At 47.9% G+C, this 27,359-nt stretch overlaps 2 protein-coding genes across 3 annotated transcripts in view; one reads left to right on the top strand and one right to left on the bottom strand.

Moving 5' to 3' along the window:
• Positions 1 to 1,072: 1,072 nt before the first annotated feature.
• LOC113892658 (apolipoprotein L6-like) overlaps positions 1,073 to 27,359 on the top strand; it is a 50,594-nt gene continuing 24,307 nt past the window's right edge. The window contains exons 1-2 of the mRNA XM_027541781.1: positions 1,073 to 1,416; positions 26,222 to 26,413. The gene's annotated coding sequence lies outside the window, so the exon portion shown is untranslated. The remainder of the gene's footprint in view (positions 1,417 to 26,221; positions 26,414 to 27,359) is intronic.
• LOC113892657 (apolipoprotein L3-like) lies at positions 9,348 to 22,392 on the bottom strand. 2 transcript variants are annotated; one of them, XM_027541779.1, is made up of 4 exons: positions 20,119 to 22,392; positions 15,076 to 15,184; positions 13,034 to 13,160; positions 9,348 to 10,514 (listed from the first exon to the last, which is right to left on the bottom strand). In XM_027541779.1, exons 2-4 carry the CDS (start codon positions 15,104 to 15,106, stop codon positions 9,707 to 9,709), a joined length of 966 nt encoding a protein of 321 aa, XP_027397580.1. In that variant the 5' UTR covers positions 15,107 to 15,184; positions 20,119 to 22,392; the 3' UTR covers positions 9,348 to 9,706. The 2 variants fall into 2 exon arrangements, with proteins under 2 accessions (XP_027397580.1, XP_027397581.1); XM_027541780.1 differs by lacking the exon at positions 20,119 to 22,392 and having other exon boundaries at positions 15,076 to 15,612.

The raw sequence follows: 27,359 nt of genomic DNA, 5'->3' as shown, positions 1-27,359 counted from the left end.
CTGATCTGCATTCCAGGGTAATTGTCAGACCAAACTGTAGAGAGTAGTCCTCATGGAGTAACACCCATCACTCTTCTGTCCCTCCCTCTGGAAGGCGAAGGTGACCATGATGACTGGGGCCATTTTCTGGGATGAAGCAGCCCTGACGGAAGGGCAGGTGGGCCTCCATGGGGTTCCAGCCCCACTGCTGCCCCTTGTGGTGGGGGCAAAAAAGAAAAGTCCACCAGGACTCTCAGGCCTAGGACCTTTTCTTCTGTTTCTTTATCTGAAAAATGGAGCCGACACTTCCTAGAGCTGATGTGAGAGTACAACAGGAAAGATATGGACAGAGCCTGCACAGAGGGTGGCTAATGCTCAGCCCTCCATACACTGTGGCTCTTTGCTCAGGAACCAAACGGAAAATCAGACTGTTTTCTGTTGTTGACTTTTGAGTTGCCAGATCACCAGCCTTCCTGTAAAGGTCCTCCATTTCGACAAAAGAAACTGTGCAACTAGAAATAATCCAGGGTAGAAAATAACAGCAGGCTCTCAGCCCTTCCCAAGACTTGGCCTCCATCCAAATGACCTTGACCACCAAGGCTGGGCCTCCTCAGGCGAGTTGCTAGGACCTGAAGGCACTAGTTCTGTGCCTGTCAGCAGGGCCAAGTCTAGAAGGACTTGATCAAAAGGAGTTCGGTGGGGCGTGGACAGAGAGGCTGAGGGGTGGCCTTAGGCCCCTCTCCCAGGTGCCAAGGGAGCAGAGCAGGGACAGGGGACTCTGCAGGGGAGGTCCTGGAGGGCTTCTCAGAGGAGGTGATGCCAGACTTTGGCTTTACAGAGTGAGTATGATTTCTCTGGGTTCGATGCAGCAGGTGTCCCTGGCAGAAGGACCTGCATGAACAAACCCTAGAAGCCACGTGGATGTGACCCTCGGCAGCAGCAATATGACCAGTGTGTGGTGAGGAGTTGGTGTGTTCTGGAACTGTGCCACATGCTGGTGGCATAAGGTGAATAAAGCAGGCAGGCTGGTGAGTGGGTTGCGGAGGGGGCGGGGAGGGGAGGGCCGAGGGTTGGAAAGTCGGCCATGGGGTGGGGGAGTGTTTGGCCAAGGGACTCACGGTGTGTTGGTGGCAGGTCTCCTTCAAGGAGCCGAGGCAGGGTGGGCTGTGTCAGAAGGATGTGAAATGTCAGGGCTGGGGTTGTTTCTCTAAGGGGGCAGCAGGAGGCGGGGAATAGGTCTGGGCGGGGCCTGGTGGGCAGGGTGTTGGTAACTTGAGCCACTCAGAAGTGAGGGTTTCACTTCCCCTTTTGGTTCTCCGAATATATCTGGGACCAGAAAGTGTTCGTGGTTTATTGCAGAGACACAAAAGGCGGCTGCAGCTGCAGAGCTGAGAACAGCTGGATCTTGTTCACACTCAGTCAGAGGCAGACTCCTGGGTAAGTAGAGGAGGTAGGACCCCCGCCCATCTCCCCATCCTCAGGACGACTGTCTGAGAAAACCTTGATTGTCACTAGTTGACAAAAGAAGGGAAATGGAAGCTCAGAGAGGTGAGACCATGGCCCGAAGGACAGAGCCTGGATGTGGAAGCAGATGTTTCTGATGGCTTCCTCCCACCCCCGGGACCCCTGAACAGTGAAGAGGGAGGTAGACGCCTGCTCAGGTGGTCTCAGCTTGGGATGTGGACCCCTGAGACATGAGCAGCGACCCCAGAAGGAAGGTTTATGTTGTGGGTGCTCAGTCCTTTGGGAAATTTCAAGAAAGCTGAGGGGATGGAGCAGTACAGGGAGCTGGAGTCTTTCCTCCTTGTGGCCTGGCCGCCTTGAGTCTGCCCCTGGGTGCTGTGCAGGGGCTGATGGGGGCAAAAGGTTTCTTCTGAGATACAAGGCATCAGCTTTCATCACCCACCCTGTCCTGAGTGCCTGCTCAGTGCCAGGTCCTGGGGAAAAACGAAGGCCTGAGAGGAAGGACAGGAGACCAAGTGGGGAGACGCAGGCCCTGCTGTGCAACACCCACATGATGACACAGGGTTTATGATCTTAAGACAAGAAGCCAAACTGTAGATATATCAGTATAACAAGAGGGGCATGATACTAGACCTATGTGTTTATAAAGGTAGAGACAAACCTAGAAATTTATGGGTTATTAAAATCACATTCCACTCCCCTCCCTCACATACCTATGTCAGAAGTTCTGGACTTGGCCCCACTCTGTCCACGGAGAACTGTGTGACCCTGGGCAAGTTGCCTCCCTGGGATTTGTTCGTTCACATCTCTTATCCATTTGTGAAAAACGGCATTCAGTCTTTTCATGTGGATTTTAGGCTCTCTCTGTGTTGGGAATGTTTCATCTTTGTCTACTATAAATATTGCAGTGTCTTCCGGTCTCTCATTGTTTTCTGACTTGGTTTGTGGCATCCTTTTGAAATATTTAGTTTTCAAGAGGTCAAATAAATCAGACCTTCCTTATGGCTCCGGAAATTGTGTCTTGATGAGAATGGTTTCCCCAACTCAAAATTAATTTTAACACTTTTTCTAGTATGTTTCTAGTTCTTTTTCTTCTCCATTTTCGTTTAGATCCTTTGGAATTGATTGATTGATTGATTAGAATCTTTTTGTTTCTTCCTCTTTCTCTTCATCCCCCCTTCCTTTTTTTCCTTCTTGTCCTTCTCCTCATTCAAGCAGGACATGTTTAAGTGGTACTTTTCTCAGTCAAAGAGTAGCACACCCATTTCTGTGCTTTCAAAATTACCTCCATTGCAGTCAGGAAATGACTCCACGCTTTTCCCCTCAAAGTCCCAGGCAGAAGTTTGGGAGCAGAGAGCAAGAGGCTAGAGGAAGCTGGGCCCCACACCCAGATCAGACCTGGACTGGACATCCTGTGGGAGGGGAGGTTTAGGAATGTCCTGCTCAAGTCTTCAGGTCTCAGGATAGGATATGAGGTTTTAGGTAAGCCTCATGTTTTTCCACAGTTCTCTCTTCCTCTTTCTCCTCATAAAAATATCAGGGTTGGAGTAAAGAGACACGAAGAAATAGGTGTTTCCTGCTACCTGAGAGTACAGTGTTCATACAAAAGCTTTCTTAAACCAAGATGGTGGAGACCATAGACCATGTAGGTCTCAAATCTTCTTTTACTGGCAGAGGGTGATCTTCTGGAAAAGCGTGGGATGCCCATAAATGGAAACGCTCAGATATCTGATGGCACTATCAGAAAGAGCTTTTACGAAGACAGACAGGAAAATAAATGGAACTACTAACTGTAGGTAAAAGAGGTGTAGTGCTATGTCTTTGAGAATCTGGTTGATTCATGCCCCAGTAACAGGTCCCACACCTCATGTTTTAGCCAGGCTGTGCCCAGGAGGGTGAAGGGAGCCCCAGAAGCCCTGGAGCAGGAGGAGCAGCAGAGAAGAGACAGAGCCCCCGCCCTGTGCTGGGAGCTGCAGAAACTCCACACAAACAGACCCACAGGCAGGACAGGGCAAGATTCCAAGGGAGACTGGAAGGGAATTAGAGGAAGACAGCAGGTGGAGGAAGCTTTTGAGATGGGCCTCCGGGGACAAGTAACATTTCACCTGGTGAGGCAGGTAGGGAAACGCCTTGGAGGGGCAGCCTGAGTGAAGGCCTGGAGGTTGGGTGGGAATCAGAGTCCAGGCAGCTGGGAGTCCTCCAGGCCGGTGGACCAGGCCCCATGGAGTCAGGAGGGTGTGAAAGACAGGAGTAGAAGCATCAGGAAGGCCTGGCGATGGGCTAAGGACTTTGAATCTGACACTGCCTTTACCCATCCTGTCCCTGCCCATAGAGTATGAGCTGTACCACGTGGAGGGAGAGGTTTGGTAGAATCTCTGTCTGCCCACATGGAGGGAATGTCTCTGTGTCTGGCCATGCAGTTGGGCAGGGACAGGCTTCTCTAGGGTTCTCCCCTCTCCCACTGGCAGCCTTTCCAGGAAGTGACCAATCAGAGGCTAACAGAGGAGGACACCCAGATAGTAATCCAGCAGAAGGGAGAACCGTCCAGCACCCCACCCAGCTAAGGCCCCAGACAAGGGTCAGGACCAGGACAAGAATGGCAGGGAAGGATGGAAGGATGAGGTGGAGGGTCCAAATGCATTTTTAAGTGTTTGGCATCATCCAGGATCAGCCCTTTCTGCCCGAGCCCACCTCTTCTCTCTGACTTGACTCTTCATCTTCATGTTTCATGATTGCAATTGGCTGCCCTGGCTCCTGGGGTCCTGCAGCTTCTAGGCAGAGAAGGAGGTAGGAGACCAGTGAGCTCTCCTCTCTTACCTGCTTGGAGGTGGGTCTGCCTGTGTGAATTCTCTCCCACCCACATGGTCAGTGCCTCCAGCCTCTGCCACTGGGCACACTCCCTAGTGAGCAACCTGATTGTCACTCTTCCTGAGGGACAACCCTGGGGATCGGAGAGAGAAGCTGTTAGGAAGAAAGATGCTAGGATGGGGCTTAGGTGAGGGGATTTGAGGGAAACTCTAAGGAAATGGGGCCACTCTAGATTGGATGCTGCAGAGAATTGGGGTCAGTTCTACCAGTGTGAGTCTCAGTAACTCCCTGTATGGAGACCAGAGCGAAGATGAAGGTGTGATTGGTAAGAAGGAGCAGTCCCGCTTTTCAGCCAGGGGAGGGGGCATGGTGTTGGTGGGGGCACAGTGATGGGTGTTTGCTGTCTCCTTCGCGACTGCTCTCAGGGTGACCCTGTGTGAGGCTGGAGTTCTGTGAGAGCCTTTACATCCAACGGGAGAAGAACAGCACCCTGTTGTGATACCAGGCCAGCCTCCAGATGTCAGGGCTTGTTCTTTCTTTCTCAATCCTGTATAAACATTCATGTAAATAAACAGAAAGGAATATACCTACAGACTTCAAGACTCATCTTCTTTTTAAACTTAGTTAACAATGAAATATTTCCCATTATACTTACTCTTCTTGGCAACATAGAAAGAAAAGAAAGATACCGACTCAGTCGTGTCCAACTCTTTGTGACCCCATGGACTGTAGCCCACCAGGCTCCTCTGTCCATTGGATTTCCCAGGCAAGAATACTGGAGTGGGTTGCCATTTCCTTCTCCAGGGGATCTTCCCAACCCCAGGACTGAACCCATGTCTCTTGAGTCTTGTGTCACCTGCATTTCCACTAGCACACTTTTTAACCCTTATGTCTCCCTTTTTGACCACACTTTATTTAAAGTCCTCTCAATGTAATATTGTTTTGAACTCATGGCTTTTCACAGACTTAGCTTGGCCCAATGAAACATCTTTATAGTAATCATTATCTTTTATTATTGTTATTTATGTAGGTGTCCCTTCTGCCCTCTTCTCTGATCACATCCAAGAGCATCCTTGCCTTTGCGGGAGCAGAGATGCCAGCCTGTGGGATTCACCTCCCCTGCAAGGGGTCTTCCTTCCTGTGAGTGGACGGAAGCCCATGGGTGCACATGTGGGTGGGCAAGATGCTGCTGGACAGTGAGTCTGTTTAGGGTTACTGTTCATTCTGATTATTCTGGTTAAACCCCAGTTACCATCCCTACTTAGAGAATTTAGAGGGCTTCCTTAATGGCTCAGAAGGTAAAGAATCTGCTCGCAATGCAGGAGACCTGGTTCCATCCCTGGGTTGGGAAGATCTCCTGGAGGAGGTAATGCCCCCCAGTATTCTCGCCTGGAGAATTTCCTCCAGAAGAGCTTGGAGGGCTACAGTCCCTGGGGTCGCAGAGTCAGACACGACTGAGTGACTAACACTTCCACTTTCACCTTCGCTTTCTTAGAGAACTTGGTTTCATCAAAACGAACATGTCTCCCTTACTGAAATCTGTCACAGCAGGAGTCACACTTATTTCTTGTTGGCATTAAATTCAACCGCTTCCGTCATCTTGAGGGTGGTGGCACTAGAAAACACCCCATTTTGTGGGTTACTGACTGCTATAAAGTGACTGCTGCTGTCTTAGAGTTAAAACAATCCAGTCCTAAGTGCATATGGTTAAAACAGATCAATTTGTACAGAGGGTTCTGCTCTTTCCTTCCCAAGGAAAAGCTTAGATAGTTAATCAATGTCTTTAAATGATATTACTACATTGGGAGGTGGAATGGTGTGAGAATGTGTGCTCAGGAGACAGGAACCTGGACTTGGAGTCTGGCTCTAGCACGAGCTGTGTGCTTCGAGTAAATTGCTTCACCTCTCTGAGCTTCAGTTTATTTTCTTACAGGATCATTGTGAGAACTAAAAGGAAGTGAATGCATACCATGCAATTGGGAAGGTGCCTGGTGCAAAGTGGGGAGTCATCAACCACAATAGCTAATCAATATTTAGGATTGCATTTGTCTTTTTCTCGACTTAAAAATTTGATATTATTTAATTACTTCTGACTGGGAAAAATAAGGATTTCATTTATTTTTTACTATTTCTTATACCTTGCCCCATCGTCTGTTTATATCATTATTTCACTAATTTGATATCCCCTATTAGGAAGCTTTGTACTTGTAAGCACCTTATTTACATCTCCATTTCTTATGCTTTCGACTGGACCCACCATTTCTTGATTCTTAGCTTTGTAAACTGAGATATTAATTCTCCTCCTCCCTTTAGTGCTTCAGATCCCAAATTCTACAAGTATATTTTAATTTTTATATTGATTAACAAGTACACTGATCACAGAGGAAGGCTTCTTTATCTCTCCTTGCTATTCTTTGGAACTCTGCATTCAAATGTAGAGTTCAAATATCTTTCCTTTTCTCCTTTGCCTTTTGCTTCTCTTCTTTTCACAGCTATTTGTAAGGCCTCCTCAGACAACCATTTTCCCTTTTTGCATTTCTTTTCCTTGGGGATGGTCTTGATCCCTATCTCCTGTACAATGTCACAAACCTCTGTCCATAGTTCATCAGGCAGTCTATCAGATCTAGACCCTTAAACCTATTTTTCACTTCCACTGTATAATCGTTAGGGGGTTGATTTAGGTCATACTTGAATGGTCTAGTGGTTTTCCCTACTTTCTTCAAATTTAAGTCTGAATTTGGCAATAAGGAGTTCATGATCTGAGCCATAGTCAGCTCACAGTCTTGTTTTTGCTGACTGTACAGAACTTCTCCTTTGGCTGCAAAGAATATAATCAATCTGATTTCTGTATTGACCAGCTGGTGATGTCCATGTGTAAAGTCTTCTCTTGTGTTGTTGGAAGAGGGTGTTTGCTAAAACCAGTGTGTTCTCTTGGCAAAACTTTGTTAGCCTTCACCCTGCTTCATTCTGTACTCCAAGGACAAATTTGCATGTTATTCCAGGTATTTCTTGACTTCCTACTTTTGCATTCCAGTCCCCTATAATGAAAAGGACATCTTTTTTAGGTGTTAGTTCTAGAAGGTCTTGTAGGTCTTCATAGAACCGACCACCTTCAGCTTCTTCAGCATTACTGGTCAGGACATAGACTTGGATACTGTGATAGTGAATGGTTTGCCTTGGAAATGAAGAGAGATCATTCTACTGTTTTTGAGATTGTATCCAAGTACTGCATTTCAGACTCTTGTTGACTATGATGACTACTCCATTTATTCTAAAGGATTCTTGCCCACAGTAGTAGATATAATGGTCATTTGAGTTAAATTCACCCATTCCAGTCCATTTTAGTTCACTGATTCATAAAATGTCGATATTGACTCTTGCCATCTCCTGTTTGACCACTTACAATTTGCCTTGATTCATAAACCTAACATTCCAGGTTCCTATGCAATATTGCTCTTTACAGCATCGGACTTTATTTGCATCAACAGTCACATTGACAACTGAGTGTTGTTGTTGCTTTGGCTCCACCTTTTCATTCTTTCTGGAGTTATTTCTCCACTGATCTCCAGTAGCATATTGGGCACCTACCAACCAGGGGAGTTCAACTTTCAGTGTCCTATATTTTGCCTTTTCATACTGGACTGGAAAAAGTTGTTTTCATTCCAATCTCAAAGAAAGGCAATACCAAAGAACATTCAAACTACCACACAATTGCAGTCATCTCTCCTGCTAGCAAAGTAATGCTCAAAATTCTCCAAGCCAGGCTTCAACAGTACATGAACCATGAACTTCCAGATGTTCAAGCTGGATTTAGAAAAGGCAGAGGAACCAGAGATCAAATTGCCAACATCTGTTGGATCATTGAAAAAGCAAGAGAGTTCCAGAAAAACATCTACTTCTGCTTTATTGACTATGCCAAAGATTTTGACTGTGTGGATCATCACAAACTGTGGAAAATTCTTCAAGAGATGGGAATACCAGAACACCTGACGTGCCTCCTGAGAAATCTGTATGCAGGTCAGGAAGAAACAGTTAGAACTGGACATGAAACAACAGACTGGTTCCAAATCCGGAAAGCAGTACTTTTTGGGATATACAAATATACAAAGGCTGTATATTGTTACCCTGCTTATTTAACTTCTATGCAGAGTACATCATGAGAAACCCTGGGCTGGAAGAAGCATAAGCTGGAATCAAGATTGCTGGGAAAATATCCATAACCTCATATATGCAGATGACACCAACCTTATGGCAGAAAGTGAAGAAGAACTAAAGAGCCTCTTGATGAAAGTGAAAAAGGAGAGTGAAAAAGTTGGCTTAAAGCTCAACATTCAGAAAACTAAGATCATGGCATCCGGTCCCATCACTTCATGGCAAATAGATGGGAACACAGTGGAAACTGCGGTTGACTTTATTTTTCTGGGCTCCAAAATCACTGCAGATGGTGATTGTAGTCATGAAATTAAAGACCCTAGCTCCTTGGAAGGAAAGTTGTGACCAACCTAGACAGCATATTAAAAAGCAGAGACATTACTTTGTCCACAAAGGTCCGTCTAGTCAAGACTCTGGTTTTTCCAGTGGTCATGTACGAATGTGACAGTTGGACCATAAGAAAGGCTGGGCATTGAAAAATTGATGCTTTTGAACTGTGGTGTTGTAGAAGACTCTTGAGAGTCTGTAGGACTGCAAGGAGATCCAAGCAATCCATCCTAAAGGAGATCAGTCCTGAATATTCATTGGAAGGACTGATGCTGAAAGTGAAACTCCAATACCTTGGCCACCTGATGTGAAGAGCTGACTCATTTGAAAAGACCCAGATGCTGGGAAAGATTGAAGGCAGGAGGAGAAGGGGACGACAGAGGATGAGTTGGTTGGATGGCATCACCGACTCAATGGATATGAGTTTGAGTAAATTCTGGAAGTTGGTGATGGACAGAGAGGCCTGGCATGCTGTGGTTCCTGCAGTCTCAAAGAGTCAGACATGACTGAGCGACTGAACTGAACTGAAGAACTTATAAAAAATTTAAAAGGGATAAATATGAACACAGATACACATATAATTGAAACACTTTGCTACACACCTGAAGCTAATACAATATTGTAAATCCACTATACTTTAATAAAACATGGGAACAAGCAACTCACTACCCACTGAGCTCAAAGGTGAGTTGATGCTGGAGAAGTAGGGTTAGAGACCCTCACCAGGGGAAACCCTACTTGCTGGAATATCAGACCCTGGGGAGGGCGATAGAGGAGCTCTGCTACTTGTGCTGGATTACTTTGGCTTTCTCCCATTTTCAAAGCTCCCCTATTCCTGGCTTCTCATTGCTAGTCTCCCTGTCTCTCCCTTATTCTGCCCTCAGTGTCTTCTTCAGTCCAAAATAAGTGCTTTCTCCCCTTGACCCTGCACATGTCCCTGGTCCCTGCACTGCTCTAGGGGTGGCCCAGTCGGGCCCTACTGCAGACTCTCATAGATCCAGGTGAGCTCCTCCAACTTCTTCTCCAGCTCCCGGGCTTTCTGCCTCATGTTCTCAGCCAATGCTGTCTTTGCCCCCTCCTGCACGTCCTGTGCGTCTTTCACCAGGGAGTACACGTCCAGCCCCATGAATAAACCTGACAGGACTCCTCTCCTGACACGGGCTGCTCTAGTCATTGCCAGAGCAGTGCCTCTGAAATGTCTTCTCACCTGCCGGGCACTTCGGAGAGAGACTCGCCCAGTGGTTATGTAGCGCTGAGCAGTGGCTACTAACTGAGGGTTGCCTCTGGCCACCCTGATGGCACGAATATGGCTCCCAAAGACTTTAACTTGGTAGAGATCATATACATAGGAAATTATTTTGGCTATGTCAAGGAGACTGGCCTGGGATTCTGCTGATGACATGTGTACATTTTCCACCACCATGGTGGACAAACCTGTTACAGCAGCTGCTGCTCCCAGCCCTATTCCAGCGGCTGAGAGTCCCAGACTGAGGCCTGCTGTAAAGGGTGCCAGAACCAGCCCAAGGATGCTCAGGGTGCCAGACGCAATGCCGGTGGAGGAAGCTACCACATTGGAGATGGTGCAGTCGCTGTGCACCTTGTCAACATTGTCTGCAAGCTCATGGAGCTTTCTTATGCTCTCCTTCAGCTCTTCTTTTACCTGAGGAAACTCCTTCAAAAACCTCTCCTTTTCCTGCTGGTATTTTTGTAGCCTGTCTTGGTCCTCCCCGGCCAAGTCTGTTTGCAGCTTGATCAGACATTCATAGAGTACATCTGCCTCTTCCCTGTAACAATGAACATTAAGGCCTTAGAAAGACACTTTGCTTGTCTAAGAAACAGGCTCAACAAACTCTATCCTGCATAAACCGCAGAGATTTTATTGTAAATCACAAGAATTTTACTAATGTAAAATTTTTTCCAACCTTAAACACTCATTTGTATATTGTTAGTGCTCCATGTACTTATTCAAACATGGAATAAATAAGCAAAGGCCATCTTCAGATACCTATAACTTAAGAGAGATATTTGATAAAGACACCTCAAAGCAGACCAATACCATCACTTCCAGACTGTGTGTAAAATGGGAACTTCACTGATAAACAAAGAGAATTGGGATTAGAGCAGAAAACCCTTCATTCAGGGACCTTAGTGTATAGTGAGGAGTTTACTTGTTCTTTGCTCGTGGCTGCTAGGATGTGGTCCCTAGGCCCCAAGAATATTCTGGCTCATAAGAATGTCCTCATCTGCCTGGGACTTTGGCCACTGGAGAGTCTGACAAGTTGACATGTGGCGGGCCTCTGGGTCACGTGGTATCAGTTCTGACCTCTGGAGGAGCTGGGCTCTAGGGCAATAGTCTGAGCTCTGGGAGGGGCTGGAGATGACAGGTCAGGGTAATTTGTTGTTAAATAGGGTGAGCACCCTGGCGGGCAGTGCTCCATGTGTCCTGCCACACTGGATCCAGGACAGTAATGCATCCTGGGGACAATGTATGCTTCATGTGTGAAACCTGCCCAGACTCTGCCCTGTGGCTGATGGGAAACTGCATCCTTCCCTGTAATAAACCATAACTGGGATCCTGAAGCTTTAATGAGTCTGTGCATCCTTCTATGGAGTTCTAGAATCTGAGGGTGGTTGTGGGATCCCCCAAATTTGCCCTTGATGGGAAATTAAGGACAGTCCTGGGACTGTGCCCTCACACTTTTCAGATTGGCTAACTGTGCATCTAGAATTTTATTTATTTATTTTTTAATCAAAACTCAGCTAGAACCCTTAACGATCATTTTGCCTGGCATCTGCTCTCACCCAAGCCTGATACCCTTGGCCTTCTCAGCAGAAAGACACTGGGTCTGTCCACTGCACATATTGACTGGGAAGCAGGAGATTTGCTGTGAGCTCTGTTCCCCGTGGCCCCTCCAGCCCACCTCACTGACTCCTGACCCAGGACCCAGCACCGCTGACCTCTCAGGGGTCACATGTTAATTTGTGACAGCTTCATGTGCCTGCACCCCAAGGCAGTGTGAAACATTATGAAACCTCTAAAGATTCAGGAGACTTGAGGAAATGCCCATCTGAATGGCTAAGTCTGAAGAGACTGGCACTTGCACAGCTGGTGGAGGAAGTGTTTTCATCTTTGGTGGGGATGCGTGAGGCTCCTCAGAATCGCTCAAATGACACACAATCGCAGCCACTTACTATGACCCTGGAGGGCTCTCTGAGCCACATGGCCTTCCCACTGTTAGGGCGGCTCCACGTAGACTAGAAGAGGGTCCCAGATGGAGGGAGAAGCCAGGTCCCAAGCAGGGTGTGGAGGACATGGTCACCCAGGGCCCTCTAGCCCATCTTGAGGGGATCCCATCAGGAAGGGAAGAAATATCCCTCTCTCCCACTCCCAGGACCTCTGTTAGAGTCACAGGCCCTTCAGTTCTGTGTCCTCAGGGCCCACTTTCCTCACTCTAATCCTGGCCTGCTGCCCAAGCCTGCCTACTAGTCCTCCAACCTGGACCCTCTGCTCCACCCTGACCCTTAGGTCTGACCCTGATCCAGGCCTCCCTGGGCCTTTCGATGAGATGATTGCACTTGGTTCCCCACCTCTGACTCTGCAGTTCACTCTGAGGCCATCACTACAGTCCATCAGTTTAAATTGGTATTCCCACTGGAGACATAACACATAACAAATCTGAGACTCAAAGTCTTAAACCCACAGGCCCAGAGTTGGGCAGGGCTAGATTCAGGATCCCACCAGGTCCAACCAGTTCCCCTCCAGCCTCTCTGCCTTATTGGCCAGCAGGAACCTGCAGTGTTTGTATAATTCCTAAAATGGGGAATGAAAGAGTTCTGATCGGAATCCCCAGGAACACAAAATGATGTTCGGGTCAGAATTTTCTGACTTGACCTAAAGGATGTCCTTCTTGTTTATCATCTCCAGGAAGAAGGTCCCTGAGTCTTCCCAACAAGCTTATTTTAAAATTAACATTGACTGAGCACCTACTCTGTGTCAGCAATCATGAAAAGCACTTGTGTGCATGATCTCAGTGTCCTCACAATAAAACTGAACAGAGGATGAAGCAGAGAGTAGTTAAGTAACTTGTCCAAGGTCATATAACCTGCCCTTCCTTGCAGGTTTCGTCTCCTCTCAACCCAATGTCATTTAATGCTAACAAATAACACAGAGGAAACATTCCACATAGGATCTTGAGGAGAAACATCCTCGCCCTCAACCATAGGATCTGCCTGGAGGAAACTAGCCTGGGATAATCTTCCTGGGGGCATGTAGGTGACATTCCTGGGGTACCTGCATGGTTACCTGGACAAGTCAGCCTCGGTCACAAAATTCTCCCAGGGTTTGTCTTCAGTGAGCAGGAATTGCAGTTGTTCCCATCTCACACTCCCCTGGAAATACTCAAGGACATCCTCAAAAAAGCTTTGGCTCTCTAGACAGAAAAATAAAAATTGAAGATTAGAATAAACTATGGTGTGATGCACTTCATGGGAAATAGATGGGGAAACAGTGGAAACAGTGTCAGACTTTATTTTTCTGGGCTCCAAAATCACTGCAGATGGTGACTGCAGCCATGAAATTAAAAGACACTTAGTTCTTGGAAGGAAAGTTATGACCAACCTAGATAGCATATTTAAAAGCAGAGACATTACTTTGCCCACAAAGTATCGTCTAGTCAAGGCTATGGTTTTTCCTGTGGTCATGTATGGATGTGAGAGTTGGACTGTGAAGAAGGCTGAGCGCCGAAGAATTGATGCTTTTAAACTGTGGTGTTGGAGAAGACTCTTGAGAGTCCCTTGGACTGCAAGGAGATCCAACCAGTCCATTCTGAAGGAGATCAGCCCTGGGATTTCTTTGGAAGGAATGATGCTAAAGCTGAAACTCCAGTACTTTGGCCACCTCATGGGAAGAGTTGACGCATTGGAAAAGACTCTGATGCTGGGAGGGATTGAGGGCAAGAGGAGAAGGGGATGACAGAGGATGAGATGGCTGGATGGCATCACTGACTCAATGGATGTGAGTCTGAGTGAACTCCAGGAGTTGGTGATGGACAGGGAGGCCTGGCGTGCTGCGATTCATGGGGTCGCAAAGAGTTGGACACGACTGAGGGACTGATCTGATCTGGTCTGATAAGTGGCTAAAGTTCACCTTTCTGAGCAGCGTTCATCTGGCATGCTGTTGACTGTGTGCACCAGCCCCAATTCATAAGTTAACGCCCAGACCCACCCACTCTGCAATGACTGTATTAGAAGATAGGGGGCTTTAAGGCAGTAATTAGGTGAAATGAGGCCTTAAGTGTGGGGCCTTAATTCAGTAATATCAGTGTCCATATTAAATGAAGAGATGTCAGATCTCTTCCTCTCTCTCTCTCTTCCCTGAAATTAAGTGCTCTTAGGTTTTCTTTTTCTCATGCATCACTAAGGGAGAAACAAACAGGGCTCACATGGAGCGAACCCACAGCACTAGATCTGTGTGGTGACTGATTAGGGTGGTGTGGGTGGAGGAAATAACTGAGCACCTGGTTGTCTGCGTGGGTGTTTGAGAACAAGAGAACTAGTACCGGCCTGAGGCAGCCACCTGGTAATCAGGTGTTTATATATGGGAGCACTGGGCAGGTGCCCTAGCACAGCACAGGAGAGAGGGGATTCTAGAGAAGGGGAGAGGTTTCTACTTGGAATAACACATTCCAGGTAGAGGGGACAACACAGCACTAGGCAGGACCTACTATGTGGCAGGCCCCGGCCCAGGCCACAGACACACATTATATTCAGTCCTCATCACAACATAGGGAAATATTCTCATTTTACAGGTTAGGTCAGGTAAGGTGCTCCAGATCTCAGAGGCAGGTATGGGAGCCAGCAAAGGCCAGATTGGGGTTCAGATTAGAGTCCACTGACCCTCACGGAGCAGCTGGGTGGGCAGCAGCGCAAGAGATGGAGGAAAGAGCCTCTGTGTTGACACCCCAGGTTCTGGGAGCAGAAGGAGGCTTAGACCAAGGGAGAGGGCAGGAGATGCTCCAGGGGACCTCCTCTCCCTGTCCTGCCTTCTCTGCTGTGCCCACACCCCTCCATGGGCTGCCCTGCCGCATTTCTGAGTCATTAGCTGGGGGTCAGGAGGCAGGGGGAGGAAGTTAGCATCTTATCTGTGGCTCCCTGAGGAGAGGACCAGGAAAGAGGCTGTGGGGACAGACCGCCAAGTGTTAGAGGACTCCCCATTGCCTCTCTGAGGGATGCTAATACACGCCTTTCTTGGTTCTTGGTTGCTCGGCAGGTTCTTTTGGCCTGGAGACACCACCCTCAATTCTGGGTCACAAGTAGGAATCTGCCAGAGACGAGGTGGCTGACTACCTGAGCGGTCCCTGGGATCTTCTGAGCTCATGGTGGCATCAGCAGGGTCTCAGAAATCTCCCTTCAGCTAACCCGTCTGTGTCAGGCTGGAAGGAGGTGTCGTTTCACCCTTGGGGAAGAGAAAAGAGATTGTGGGCTTGATCGCGGGTGAGCAGTGCCTGAGGGGGCAGCGAGGGGTGAGGTCCTGGGTGGTTTCCCCTGGGACAGCCATCAGTGCCACCATGGATTTAACTCAGCATGGTTCTCTGTCCCCTGGGCTCTGCAGATCACTTGTTAAGGAAAGTTACTCATCCTCCCCAGTCAGAGTTCTGCTCTCCTGTTGGGGTACAAGAGAGGACAATCAGACAGGAGACAGCCATCTGCGAAGTTATAGGAACAATAAAACCAGAGACAGAAGAACAGATAGGAAGGGAATCCTCTGGAAATTACATGAGGTTGGGAATGCTTGTGTTAATAATTGGTTATAGGTGATATTGATCCACTGTCTATGACGTGCAGGCTCCTGAAACTCACGTAAACTTAGGTCAGTCCAAGTTTTCACATTTCTGCTGGAGCCCAGCCTTGAACCCAAGTCTTTCTGATCCAAATTCCAGGTGTGTGATGACTATGCTCTACTTGCTTTAATGTACAAAAATGTCTCTTTGTGGATGCATGTTAATTGGAAAATGACTCTTTTTATTGCAAATGATGTCATGCACCCTGTGCTTGAGTCTCTGCCTTGATAACATTCCCGCTGCTGTAGCTCCCACAGCCCACATCTTCCTCGCTTCTGCAATAGCCTTTATCCCACAAACCTTTTTTCTAGACTCCCACCAGCCCCACTCCAATTCCTGCAGCCCTGCCTTGGTCAGCTGAGGACCCGAATGGTGTCATCTTTGCTGTCCACTCCTGATTGTTGGACTTCAGGCTGTTTTTAATTCTTTATGTAAGTAATAGTGCAAAGAACACTCTTCTTGCATAAAACTTTGCCTCCATTTAAGATTCTTTCATTAAGCCATTTCTAGAAGTAGAATGACTGGATCCAAGGGTATCAACACCTAACATTTTTTCACACTTCAGCTACTTTGTTATGCAAAGAAACTGTACAAATTTCCATTCACACATCTCATATGCGATGGTGTCCATCCTTTGTCTTGCCAGTTCTCTGTTATTTTTTTAAATAGCAGATCTTTATATAGAGAACTTCTTTTGGTTCCGGTTGTGACTATCTTGTGTTGGGAGATGAGAAAATAAGCGTGTTAATTATACTAAGGCAGTATTTTAAGAAGGCAAAAGAATACTTATTTAAGTATTCTTGCTGAGACCTGACTGAAATGATAGTAAAGGTCCTTATAGTTACAGTAACAGCTACTCCTGAGAGTGGCTTGTATTTCTGATTTTGCTCTGCACTGGTAGTTACTCTAAGACTTTATAAATTATAATCCATATTGTTCTGATAACCAGGAGGTGTGTACCACTGTATCCCCATTTACAGCTAAGGAAGCTGAAGCATAGATGTTCTGTGATTTGCCCAAGGTCAGAAACCTTCTTCATGGAGAACTGGATCCCACCCACTTTCTGGGCTCAAGATTCCATACCCGGCTTATTTTCACTTTGCTGCTAACAATAATAAGAATTAAAAAGCAGGGGTGGTGGTGACAGGAACCCAAAGTCTTCACACTCCCTGCCTTGGCTGAAAATCATGACTGCTTTTTATTTACCAATTGCACCTTTATCCTTGCTCTGGTCTCCCCTCTCAGTAGATAGAGTTACTGAGACAATCATTGGTAAAACTGCCCCTGCCATTCTCTACAGCATCCAGTCTAGAGTGGCCCAACTTCCTTAGAGTTTCCCCCAAACCCCCTAACCTGAGCCCTGATCCTAGAATCTTTCTATCACCTTCCCTCTGCAATGCCCAGGGTTCCCCTCAAGAATAGTAACCATCAGCTTGATTACCAGGGAGTATGCCTGGTGATGGAGGCTGTGGGCACTGACTGTGTGGATGGGAGAGAATTTACACAGACAGGCCCGTCTCCAGGCACATGGGAGAGGAGAGCTGGCTTGTCCCCTGCCTCCTTCTCTGCCTCGAAGCTGTAGGACCCCAGGAGCCAGGGCAGCCAATTGAAATTGGGAAACACAAGGACCAAGAGCCAAGGCAGAGAGAGGAGGAGAGCTTGGGCAGGAAGGGCTGATCCTGGATGATGCCAAACACTTGAAAATGCATTTGGACCGTCCACCTCATCCTTCCATCCTTCCCTGCCATTCTTGTCCTGGTCTTGACCCTTGTCTGGGGCCTCAGCTGGGTGTGGATGCTGGACAGTGCTTCCACTGCTGGATTAGTATCCAGGGCATCCTCCTCTGTTAGCCTCTCATTGGTCACTGCCCGAAAATCCTATCAGTGGGAGCAAGGAGAACCCTGAAAAGACTCCCCACCTAACTATATGGCCAGATGCAGAGGCTTCCCCTCCATGTGGGCAGAGGTTCTCACCAAACATCTCGCTCCATGTGGCTGCAAGTTATCCACCTTGGGCAGGGAAGGAGGGGTTAGGGCAGGATCAAGTGCAGAGTCCTTAGCCCATCGCCAGGCCCGCCTGAAGCTCCTACGCCTGTCTTCCTCACCCTCCTGACTCCACGGGGCCTGGTCGAGGGACCTGGAGGACTCCCAGCTCCCTGGTTTCTGATCCCCACCCCCCCAGCCTCCAGGCCTTCTCTCAGGGTGCCCCTCCCCCTGCAAGGCCTTTCCCCACCTGCCTCACCAGGTGAAATGTTACCTGTAATTAGAGTTCCCACTCCAAAGCCTCCTCCCCCTGCTGTCTCCCCCGGTTCCTCTCCAGGCCCCCTGGAACCTTGCACTTTCCTGGTTGCGGGTCTGTTTGTGTGGAGTTTCTGCAGCTCCCAGCACTGGGCAGGTGCCCTGTCTCTTCTCTGTTGCTCCTCCTGCTCCAGGGCCTCCAGGGCTCCCTCCCCCCACCCAGACACAGCATGGCTAAAATATAAGATGTGGAACCCATTAGTGGGACATGAAACCACCAACTTCTTGAAGACACAGCACCACACCTCTTTTACCTGCAGTTGGGTAATTCCATTTGTTTTCCTTATCTGTCTTGATAGAAGCTCTTTCTGACAGAGCAGTCAGATTTCTGAGTGTTTCCATTTATGGACGTCCCTTGCTTTCCAAAAGATCACCCTCTGCCAGTAAACTGTGAAGTGAGACCTATATCTTCTTCACACTAGGCCATCTTGGTTTAGGAAAGCTTTTGTAGGAAAGCTGTACTGTACTTTCAGGTGGCAGGACACACCTGTACTTCCTCATGTTTCCTTACTCCAGCCATGATATTTTTACACCAAGAGAAAGAGGAAGAGAGAATTGTGGAAAGACATGGGCTCCTGCTAAAATCTGAATAATGCCTTACTGCACTGGAGGCTCCTTTAAAGGCAGAAAAAAGCAGTGTATTCCTTTTTGATTGCAGTAGGTACCTGTTAAGTAAATCCTGCTTTAAGGAGATAAAGCAGCAGACATGCAGGAAGGAAGGTAGGGAGTCTGGGAGAGCAGGAGAGGAGGAGGAGAAAAAAGGAAAGAGGGAGAAGGTAGAAGGCAGAAGAAAAGGAGGAAGAAGAAGAAACAAAAAGCTCTAATCAATTAGTGAAACCTAAAGGGACCTAAAGGTAAACCAGAATGAAAAAAAACCTACAAACGTACTGGAAGAAACAAAAACATTATGCAAAACATACTGGAAAAATACTGCTAACTTGAGGAAAACTGTCTCACCAAGACACAAATCCCAGAAACCATTGGATCTCTTAAAAATTAGAAATTGCTAAGGACACCATAAACCAAATCAAAATGCAAGAGATCTGGAGACAATGTCTGCAATACTTAGAGAGGATAAAGGTGAATGTCCCCAACACACAGAGGAGCTACAAACCCATATGAGCAGACTGAAACCAGCTTTTAAAAATGGGTAAGAGAACTGAACAAACACTCCCTGGGGAGGTGGCTTGTCCAGGGTCACATAGCTCTCCATGGGCAGGGTAGAGGCCAAGTCCAGGCCTTCTGACACTGGTATGTAAGTAGGGAATGTGATTTTATTTTAACTGATCAAATTGTAAACTCTGTTTTTCTTTTTTTAGCTGCACTGCCCACTATGTGGGATCTTAATTCCCCAACCAGGGACTGAACCCACAACCCCTTCAGTGGAAGCTGGTAGTCTTAACCACTGGACCACCAAGGAAGTCCCAGGAATATGATTTTAATAACCCCAAAGTTCCTAAGTTTCTCTCTGCCTGTCTAAACACATAGATCTAACCCTACACCCCTCCTGTTACACTAACATGTCTACAGTTTGACTTTGTATCTTAATATTGCAAAACCAGGATCATAATGCAGACATTGCATAGTAAGCCCTTCTCACTTCCTCCATCTGGACCATCTTTCCCACACATGATCAACCATCATGGGCAGCCCTGAGCTGAGGGCCCAGAGAACACAGGAAGGCAATGCCCTGCATTTCCCCACTTGGTCTCCTGCCCCTCCCCTCTCAGGCCTCAGTTTCCCTCTAGGACCTGGCACTGAGCAGGCACTCAGAGATGCCTGCTGATGAACCTGGAATCCTTGTATCTCAAAAGGAACCCTTTCCCCCATCAACCTCAGCACAGCACTCTGGGGTCAGCCTCAAGGTGGCCAGACCATAGGAATAGAGGCTTTGATTCTCCTGTCCTCTACCCCATCTGCTTCCTCCAGATTTCCCAAAGGGCTGAGCACCCCAACACCCACCTTCCTTCTGGGGTCACCGCTCACATCTCAGGAGTCCACTTCCTGAGCTGAGCCCACCTGAGCAAGTGTCGCCCTCCCTCTACACCATTTAGGGGCCTCAGGGGTGGGAGGAAGCCCTCAGACACACCTGCCCCCACATCCAGGCTCTGCCCCTGCTTAACTTGCCCCTCTGGCCATGACCTCAACTCTCTGAGCTTCTGTTTCCTTCTGTCAACTAGTGACAATCATCCTTTTCTCAGGCAGTTGTCCTGAGGATGGGGAGATGGGCGGGGTCCTACTCCCCTGCTCACCCAGGAGTCTTCCTCTGGCCGAGTGTGAACAAGATCCAGTTGTTCTCAGCTCTGCAGATGCAGCCACCAGCTGTGCAATAAACCACACACACTCTCTGGGCCCAGATATACCTGGAGAAGCAAAAGGGAAAGTGAACGCCCTTACATCTGGGTTGCTCAGATAAACCCACAACCTGCCCACCGGGCCCCACCCTGAGCTAATCCCATCTTCCCTGTTGACTCCCTTAGATGAACAAACCCAGTCCTGTCCTGTGGAGTCCTTCATGGCTGAGTACATTGTGCCTTGGGCTCTGTGAAGGAGGATCCGCCACCAATAGACTGTGAGGGCCCTTGACAATAGTGCTCCGTCTACTCCATGGCCTTCTTCCTAGCCCCTCCACCCAATCCTTCCAACCTCACAAGCCAGCACTTGGCACAGTCCGAGAAGATACCAGCTGCTCACTGCATACTGGTCATACTCCTGCTGCTGAGGAGCACACTCATGTGGGTTCCAGGTGCTTCCTCCCTCAGATCCTTCTTCCAGAAACACCTGCTCCTACCACATGGCAAAGTTATGCTAATCTTTCAAAGCCCAATCCTGGCAACACTTTGCCCAAGAAATCCCCAGGAAGTCCCCTGCTCTGTTCCCATGGTACCTGGGAGAGGGCCCTAAGACCACCACTTAGCCATTCTGAGCATGTTACCTACAACCTTTATAGTCTCAGTTGAGTTCAGTTCAGTCACTCAGTCGTGTGTCCCACTCTTTGCAGTCCCATGGATTGCAGCACGCCAGGCTTCCCTGTCCAGCACCAACTCCTGGAGCTTGCTCAAACTCATGTCCATTGAGTTGGTGATGTCTAGGTCCCTGTAGTCTTGTCCGTGAAGGCAACAATGACACCAGTGACTTTGGTCCCAGCGGCCCAGGCTGGGTGATCAAGGCCATTTGGATGGATGCAGAGTTCACAGGAAGGGCTGAGAGCACACTGCTCTTTTCTACCTCAACTTATTTCCACTTGACAATAGGTTTGTTTTGGAGGACTTTATAGGAAGTCCAGAGTCTTAGTAACTCAGGAAAGTCTACAAGAGAGGGCCAACCCTCTTTCCTCTGCCCATGATGACTCTTTTCTGGGGAACCTAAAAGGAAATAGGGTTGGTTCTCTCAAGAGAGCATCAGTTAAGGTGCTCACTTCCTCTCCCACTGTCATTAGCAACTGACTCAGAAGTGCAGGCAGGACAGGGAGGGGGACAGCAGGGGGAGTCCCCAAGGCCAGGAGGGGCAGGGGAGGTGGCCTCCCAGCATCCCAGAACTTCTCCTGACCTCTCCCTTGGTCTCAGCCTCCTCCTGCTCACAGGCCCTGGGGCATCACCACAGAGGCTGCTTCCTCCAGCTCTTGCTCTGCTGTCCACCCAGCTGCTCTGCGAGGGTCAGCGGACCCTGAACTAAACCCCTGGCCTTTGCCGCATCCCACCTATGTGACCTGGAGCTCCTTAACTGACTTCACCTGTAAAATGGAAATAACGTTTCCCTATGTGTTCATGGGGGTGAAATATCATGTGTGTCCATGTCCTGGGCCAGTGCCTGCCACACAGTAGGTCCTGCCCAGTGTGCTGCTGTCCCCTCTGCCTGGAATGTGTTAGTTTCAGGTGGAAACCTCTTTCTCCAGCATCGCCCCTCTCCCATGCTGTGTTAGGGCTTTTGCCCAGTGCTCCCATATATAAACACCTGCTTACCAGGTGTGACTGCCTCAGGCAGATACTGGTCCCATAGATCTCAAGCACCCCTGCAGACACCCAGAAGCTCCATTGTTTCCCCCACCCACCGCCCCCCCACCCTCCACATCAATCAATACAGAGTTAATTCTGTGGATTCCCTCCAGGCAAATTCTAGTTTCCTTTCTCCCTAAGTGATGCAGGAAAAAGGGAAAAATTTAGAAGCCTTCCTGCTGAGGGGGTAGAGAGAGAGAGAAAGAAATCTGATGTCTCTTCTAATAAGGGCACCAATCTTATTGGATTAGGGCTCTGCGCTTATGGTCTCTTTTTACCTAATTACTGCCTTAAAGGCCCTATCTCCTAATACAGTCATTGCAGGGGGAAGGATGCCTCAGGATTTCAACTTATGAATTAGGGGCAGGGGAACGGTCTACCTGTAAGCCCAGGTGAATCCATTAACAGTACCCCAGATGACTTTTGCTCAGGAAGGTGAACTTGAGCCACTTTATGTGAGTTCTTGTTTGCTCAGTCACTCAGTCGTGTCCAAACTTTGCAACCTCGTGGACTGTAGCCTGCCAGGCTCCTCTCTCCATGGGATTCTCCAGTCAAGAACACTGCAGTGGGCTGCCAGTTCCTCCTCCAGGGGTACTCCTTACCCAGGGATGGAACCCGCGTCTCATGTGTCTCCTGAATTGCAGGCAGATTCTTTATTGCTGAGCTACTTTAAACTCAATACCGTTTATGTTCCACCATAATTTCTTGCAATCTTTTTTCCTTTTTTTCTGTGTAGAGAGCAAAAACTTTACTGACGTCGTCAGTGATCATTTCGCAGAGAGAGTAAACAGGGAAGAACTGCAGTTCCTGCTCACTGAAGACAATGCCTGGGAGAGTTTTGTGGCTGAGGCCAAATTGTCCAGGCAAACCACACATTGTGCCAGAAATTTTATCCAGATCCTCTTGGGAAGATCTCCCCAGGCTAGCTTTCTCCTGGCAGACACACCTCCTCCAGGCAGGATCCTAAGGTTGGGATCGAGGTTATTCCTTCTCAAGATCCCATCAGGAATGTTTCCTCCATGTCATTTGCTGGTAGTGAACAGCCTCAGGTTGAGAAAAGTTGAAACCCATTTGGAAGGGGTAGATTACGTGACCTTGGACAAGTTACTGAACTACTTTTGGCCTTAGTTTCTTCATCTGTTCAATTTTATTGTGGAGAAAACTGAGATCATGCATGCAAAGTGCTTCACATGATGGCTGACACAGAGTAGGTGCTCAATTAATGCTAATTTAAAAAACTTGTTGTGAAGAGATGGGATCAAAGTTCATTCCCTAGAGATAAGAACCAAGCCAGACTTCCTTTGCTACAGGTCAGAAAACCCTGACAGCAACATCACTTTGTGTTCCAAGACCTTTTAGAACTAACACCCCAAAAAGATGCCCTTTTCATGATAGGGGACTGGAATGCAAAAGTAAGAAGTCAAGAAACACCTGGAGTAGCAGTCAAATTTGGCCTTGGAGTACAGAATGAAGCAGGGCAAAGGCTAACAGAGTTCTGCCAAGAGAACGCACCGGTCACAGCAAACACCCTCTTTCAACAACACAAGAGAAGATTCTACACATGGACATCACCAGATGGCCAACACCGAAATCAGATTGATTGTATTCCTTGCAGCAAAAGGTGGGGAAGCTCTATACACTCGGCAAAAACAAGACCGGGAGCTGACTGTGCCTCTGACCACGAACTCCTTATTGCTTAATTCAGACTTAAATTGAAGAAAGTAGGGAAAACCACTAGACCATTCAAGTATGACCTAAATCAAATCCCTTATGATTATACAGTGGAAGTGAGAAATAAATCAAGGGACTATATCTGATAGAGTGCCTGATGAACTATGGACTGAGGTTTGTGACATTGTACAGGAGGCAGGGATCAAGACTATCCCCAAGAAAAAGAAATGCAAAAGAGCACAACGACTGTCTGAGGAGGCCTTACAAATAGCTGTGAAAAGAAGAGAAGCACAAAGCAAAGGAAAAAGGAAAGATATACCTATTTGAACATAGAGTTCCAAAGAATAGCAAGGAGAGATAAGAAAGCCTTCCTCAGTGATCCATGCAAAGGAATAGAGGAAAATAATAAAATGGGAAAGACTAGAGATCTCTTCAAGAAAATTAGAGATACCAAGGGGACATTTCATGCAAAGATGAGCTCAATAAAGGACAGAAATGGTATGGACCTAACAGAAGCAGAAGATATTAAGAAGAGGTGGCAAGAATACACAGAAAAACTGTACCAAAAAGTACAACCCAGATAATCAAGATGGTGTGATCACTCACCTAGAGCCAGACATCCTGGAATGTGAAGTCAGGTGGGCCTTAGGAAGCATCACTACCAAGAAAGCTAGTGGAGGTGATAGAATTCCAGTTGAGCTATTTCAAATCATAAAAGATGGTGCTGCACTCAATATGCCAGCAAATTTGGAAAACTCAGCAGTGGCCACAGGACTGGAAAAGGTCAGTTTTCATTCCAATTCCAAAGAAAGGCAATGAAGGAAAGTTATGGCCAACCTAGAAAGCATATTCAAAAGCAGAGACGTTACTTTGCCAACAAAGGTCCGTCTGGTCAAGGCTATGGTTTTTCCAGTGGTCGTGTATGGATGTGAGAGTTGGACTGTAAAGAAAGCTGAGCACAGAAGAATTGATGCTTTTGAACTGTGGTGTTGGAGAAGACTCTTGAGAGTCCGTAGGACTGCAAGGAGATCCAACCAGTCCATCCTCAAGGAGGTAAGTCCTGGGTGTTCATTGGAAGGACTGATGCTGAAGCTGGAACTCTATACTTTGGCCACCTGATGCGAAGAGCTGACTCATTTGAAAAGACCCTGATGCTGGAAAAGATTGAGGGCAGGAGGACAAGAGGATGACATAGGATGAGATGGTTGGATGGCATCACTGACTCAATGGACATGAGTTTGGGTGGACTCCAGGAGCTGGTGATGGACAGGGAAGCCTGGCGTGCTGCAGTCCATGGGGTCACAAAGTCGGACACGACTGAGCGACTGAGCTGAATTGAATTGAACTGAATGTTAGTTAATTAGATGGCCTAGGAAGAGTTGGTGCATTTTGAAGTGTTACTTAAGTGGCACAGGACCCTATGGTCCTTGCCCCCCACTCCCCATACCCCCACGCCACAATATATCCTCTGCTACCTTTTGCCTGTGGAAAACTTAATCAAAGAATAAATTTCATCAGAGAAGTGAGAAATGCTGAAACAAAGGAAAACAAAATAAGGAGATAGATAATGTAGTCATTAAGGATTTTCAGGGACCCTTAGTTCTTTCTGAAGGGCTATAGATAATATTCTAAGCCTTATCCTGTGAGCTGTCTTACAGATACTAAAACACCAGGTGGAGAAGTTAACTACATGATGACCAGGCTATACCCAGGACTTGAGCTGCCACAATTCCGAGAATTGACCACAAAGAAACGGGAACAAGTGCACCTTGGAACTGAAGGTTAACTGTACCTAAAACAACCAAGATGATGCAAGCCAGACCACTGATGACCAATTGAAGATGACTGTTAGAGATGACTGTGCTGTTTCTGCATGTAACCCCACCACCTCCTCAACTCTGTCTATAAATGCTCTCACCCGCTGCTTGTCCGGGGGGTGTGGGGAGTCAGGACAGATGTCCACCACCCTCCCCTGAAGTTGCCAGCATCTGAAATAAAGCAAACTTTCCTTTCCACCAACTTGCCTGTTTACTGGCTTTTGAGTGGCGAGCAGAGGGACCCTCCCATACATACCTTTTGGTAACATTACCTGAGGTGGGATAAGGGTGAGGGTGGGGCTGGAACTGTCCACAATCCTAACATGGAATGATTCACTTCTATGATGAGCCTTTTTAAGAACCCATGTGGCTCCTGGCCTGTCAGCCAGTCCCCACATTGTCTGAGTCGGTCTCTTGTAAACTCCATGCACAGAAGGTTCTGGGGCTCTGGGGGCACTTCCTCCAGATTTTGTTCTAATGTCACCACTTACCGCATAGTTGTGCAGCCATAGAGCTTGTGGCAGGGGGTCTGAGAGGAACTCCAGCGCCTGGAGCACCAACTGAGGGCAGCTTCTGGACATAGGTCAGGGGTCCTCACAGCCAGTCAACCCCACCAGATGATTTCCAGTGCACTCATTGGAGAACCACTGTCATGGATCATTGGGTTCAGTTGTGTCGGCTGTAGCCTGGATACCAGAAGTTCCTTTTTAAACTAGAACTCTTAAATTGAGTGCTTTCAGTAATGCTTCTTTTTTCTCCCATGGTGAGGGAAGAATTGCCCACATTCTGGTCAAAATCTGGAGTTTCTGGTGACAATGGGTAGGTTTGCAGGTCAAGCTCATCTGTGGGGTACTGTGTCCCCCTCAATGCAGGCCCCCTGGCATTCTTGCCCTGCTGGATGAGGAGTGCTGGTTCCCCAAAGCCACGGGAAAGAGCTTCGAGGAGAACGTGGTGCAGGAGCAGGACACCCACCCCAAGTTCCAGAAGCCCAAGCAGCTGAAGGACAAAGCCGATTTCTGCATCATCCACTTCACTGGCAAAGTGAGGAGCGCACACAAAGGAAGGTGCGGCTGGACCTTCTTGGGAGACAGAGAGGATTCTAGGACCTTGAACCCTGAGGTGGGGGCAGGTGGGAGGTACTTACTCATCATCACATGTTCCGTTTTGTTAGACGCTTGCAGCGGTCCTGTGAGGTGCTCTGGCTGTGTATTATTATTAGGTGCATTTTCCAGGTAAGGAAGTGAGATTTGTGCTAAAGGTGCTGGCCCTGGAGTTGGTATTGGGGCTCTATCTCTGTGTTATTTGGGGCCAGAGAATTCACCTCTCTGAGTCTTGGTTGCCTCACATGGAAAATGGAGGTGACCAGCACTGTGTCAGAGAACATGAATTAAATAGTCTTGGGAAGCCTAGCACTGCACTGTCAGTACTCTGCGACAGGGCCTCTCAGCCTCCACGTTGCCCTTCCTGAGGGGTGGAGGCCGGATCAGTCGTTACTGTCCAGGACCGTCCTGTGCATTGTAGGATGTTTAGCGGCAACCCTGACTCCTCCCCACCAAGGTCAGTAACGCAATCCCTACTTGAAACAACCAGTAAGGCCTCCAGACACCCCAAACATCTGCAAGGTATGGCCAGTAAGTGGCAGAGCTGCCGTCACACCAGCTGGCGCACCTTCCCCAGTTGGCTTATTCCTGGGGCTTGGCCCTAACTGAGCAGGAGTGTCCTGAGTCTGCAGAGGTCCAAGCTTAGACTAAAGCTGGTCCTTCTCAGCATGTTGTGCTGTTTGTACAGAATGTCTCACAGTTGGTTACTCTCGGATATGTGATGAGCCAGGCTGTACTCAGTCTCCCCGTCGATGACAACTGGTGACAAGAGACTTATACTGACACAGTGCTGCTCCCAAGCCAGCTCTGGTCCTCGCCCACCATCCTCCACATGGCCCTGCACTGCTTGGCCTTGCGTGCTTGACTCCTCTGGCTCCTTAGGATGTTGAAGCCACTCATGACTTTAAAA

This window comes from Bos indicus x Bos taurus, chromosome 5 (genome assembly GCF_003369695.1).
Source record: "Bos indicus x Bos taurus breed Angus x Brahman F1 hybrid chromosome 5, Bos_hybrid_MaternalHap_v2.0, whole genome shotgun sequence".
NCBI lineage: Eukaryota > Metazoa > Chordata > Mammalia > Artiodactyla > Bovidae > Bos > Bos indicus x Bos taurus.
The sequence above is the reverse complement of the archived record's forward strand: the minus strand, read 5'-3'. Positions and strand labels throughout refer to the sequence as shown.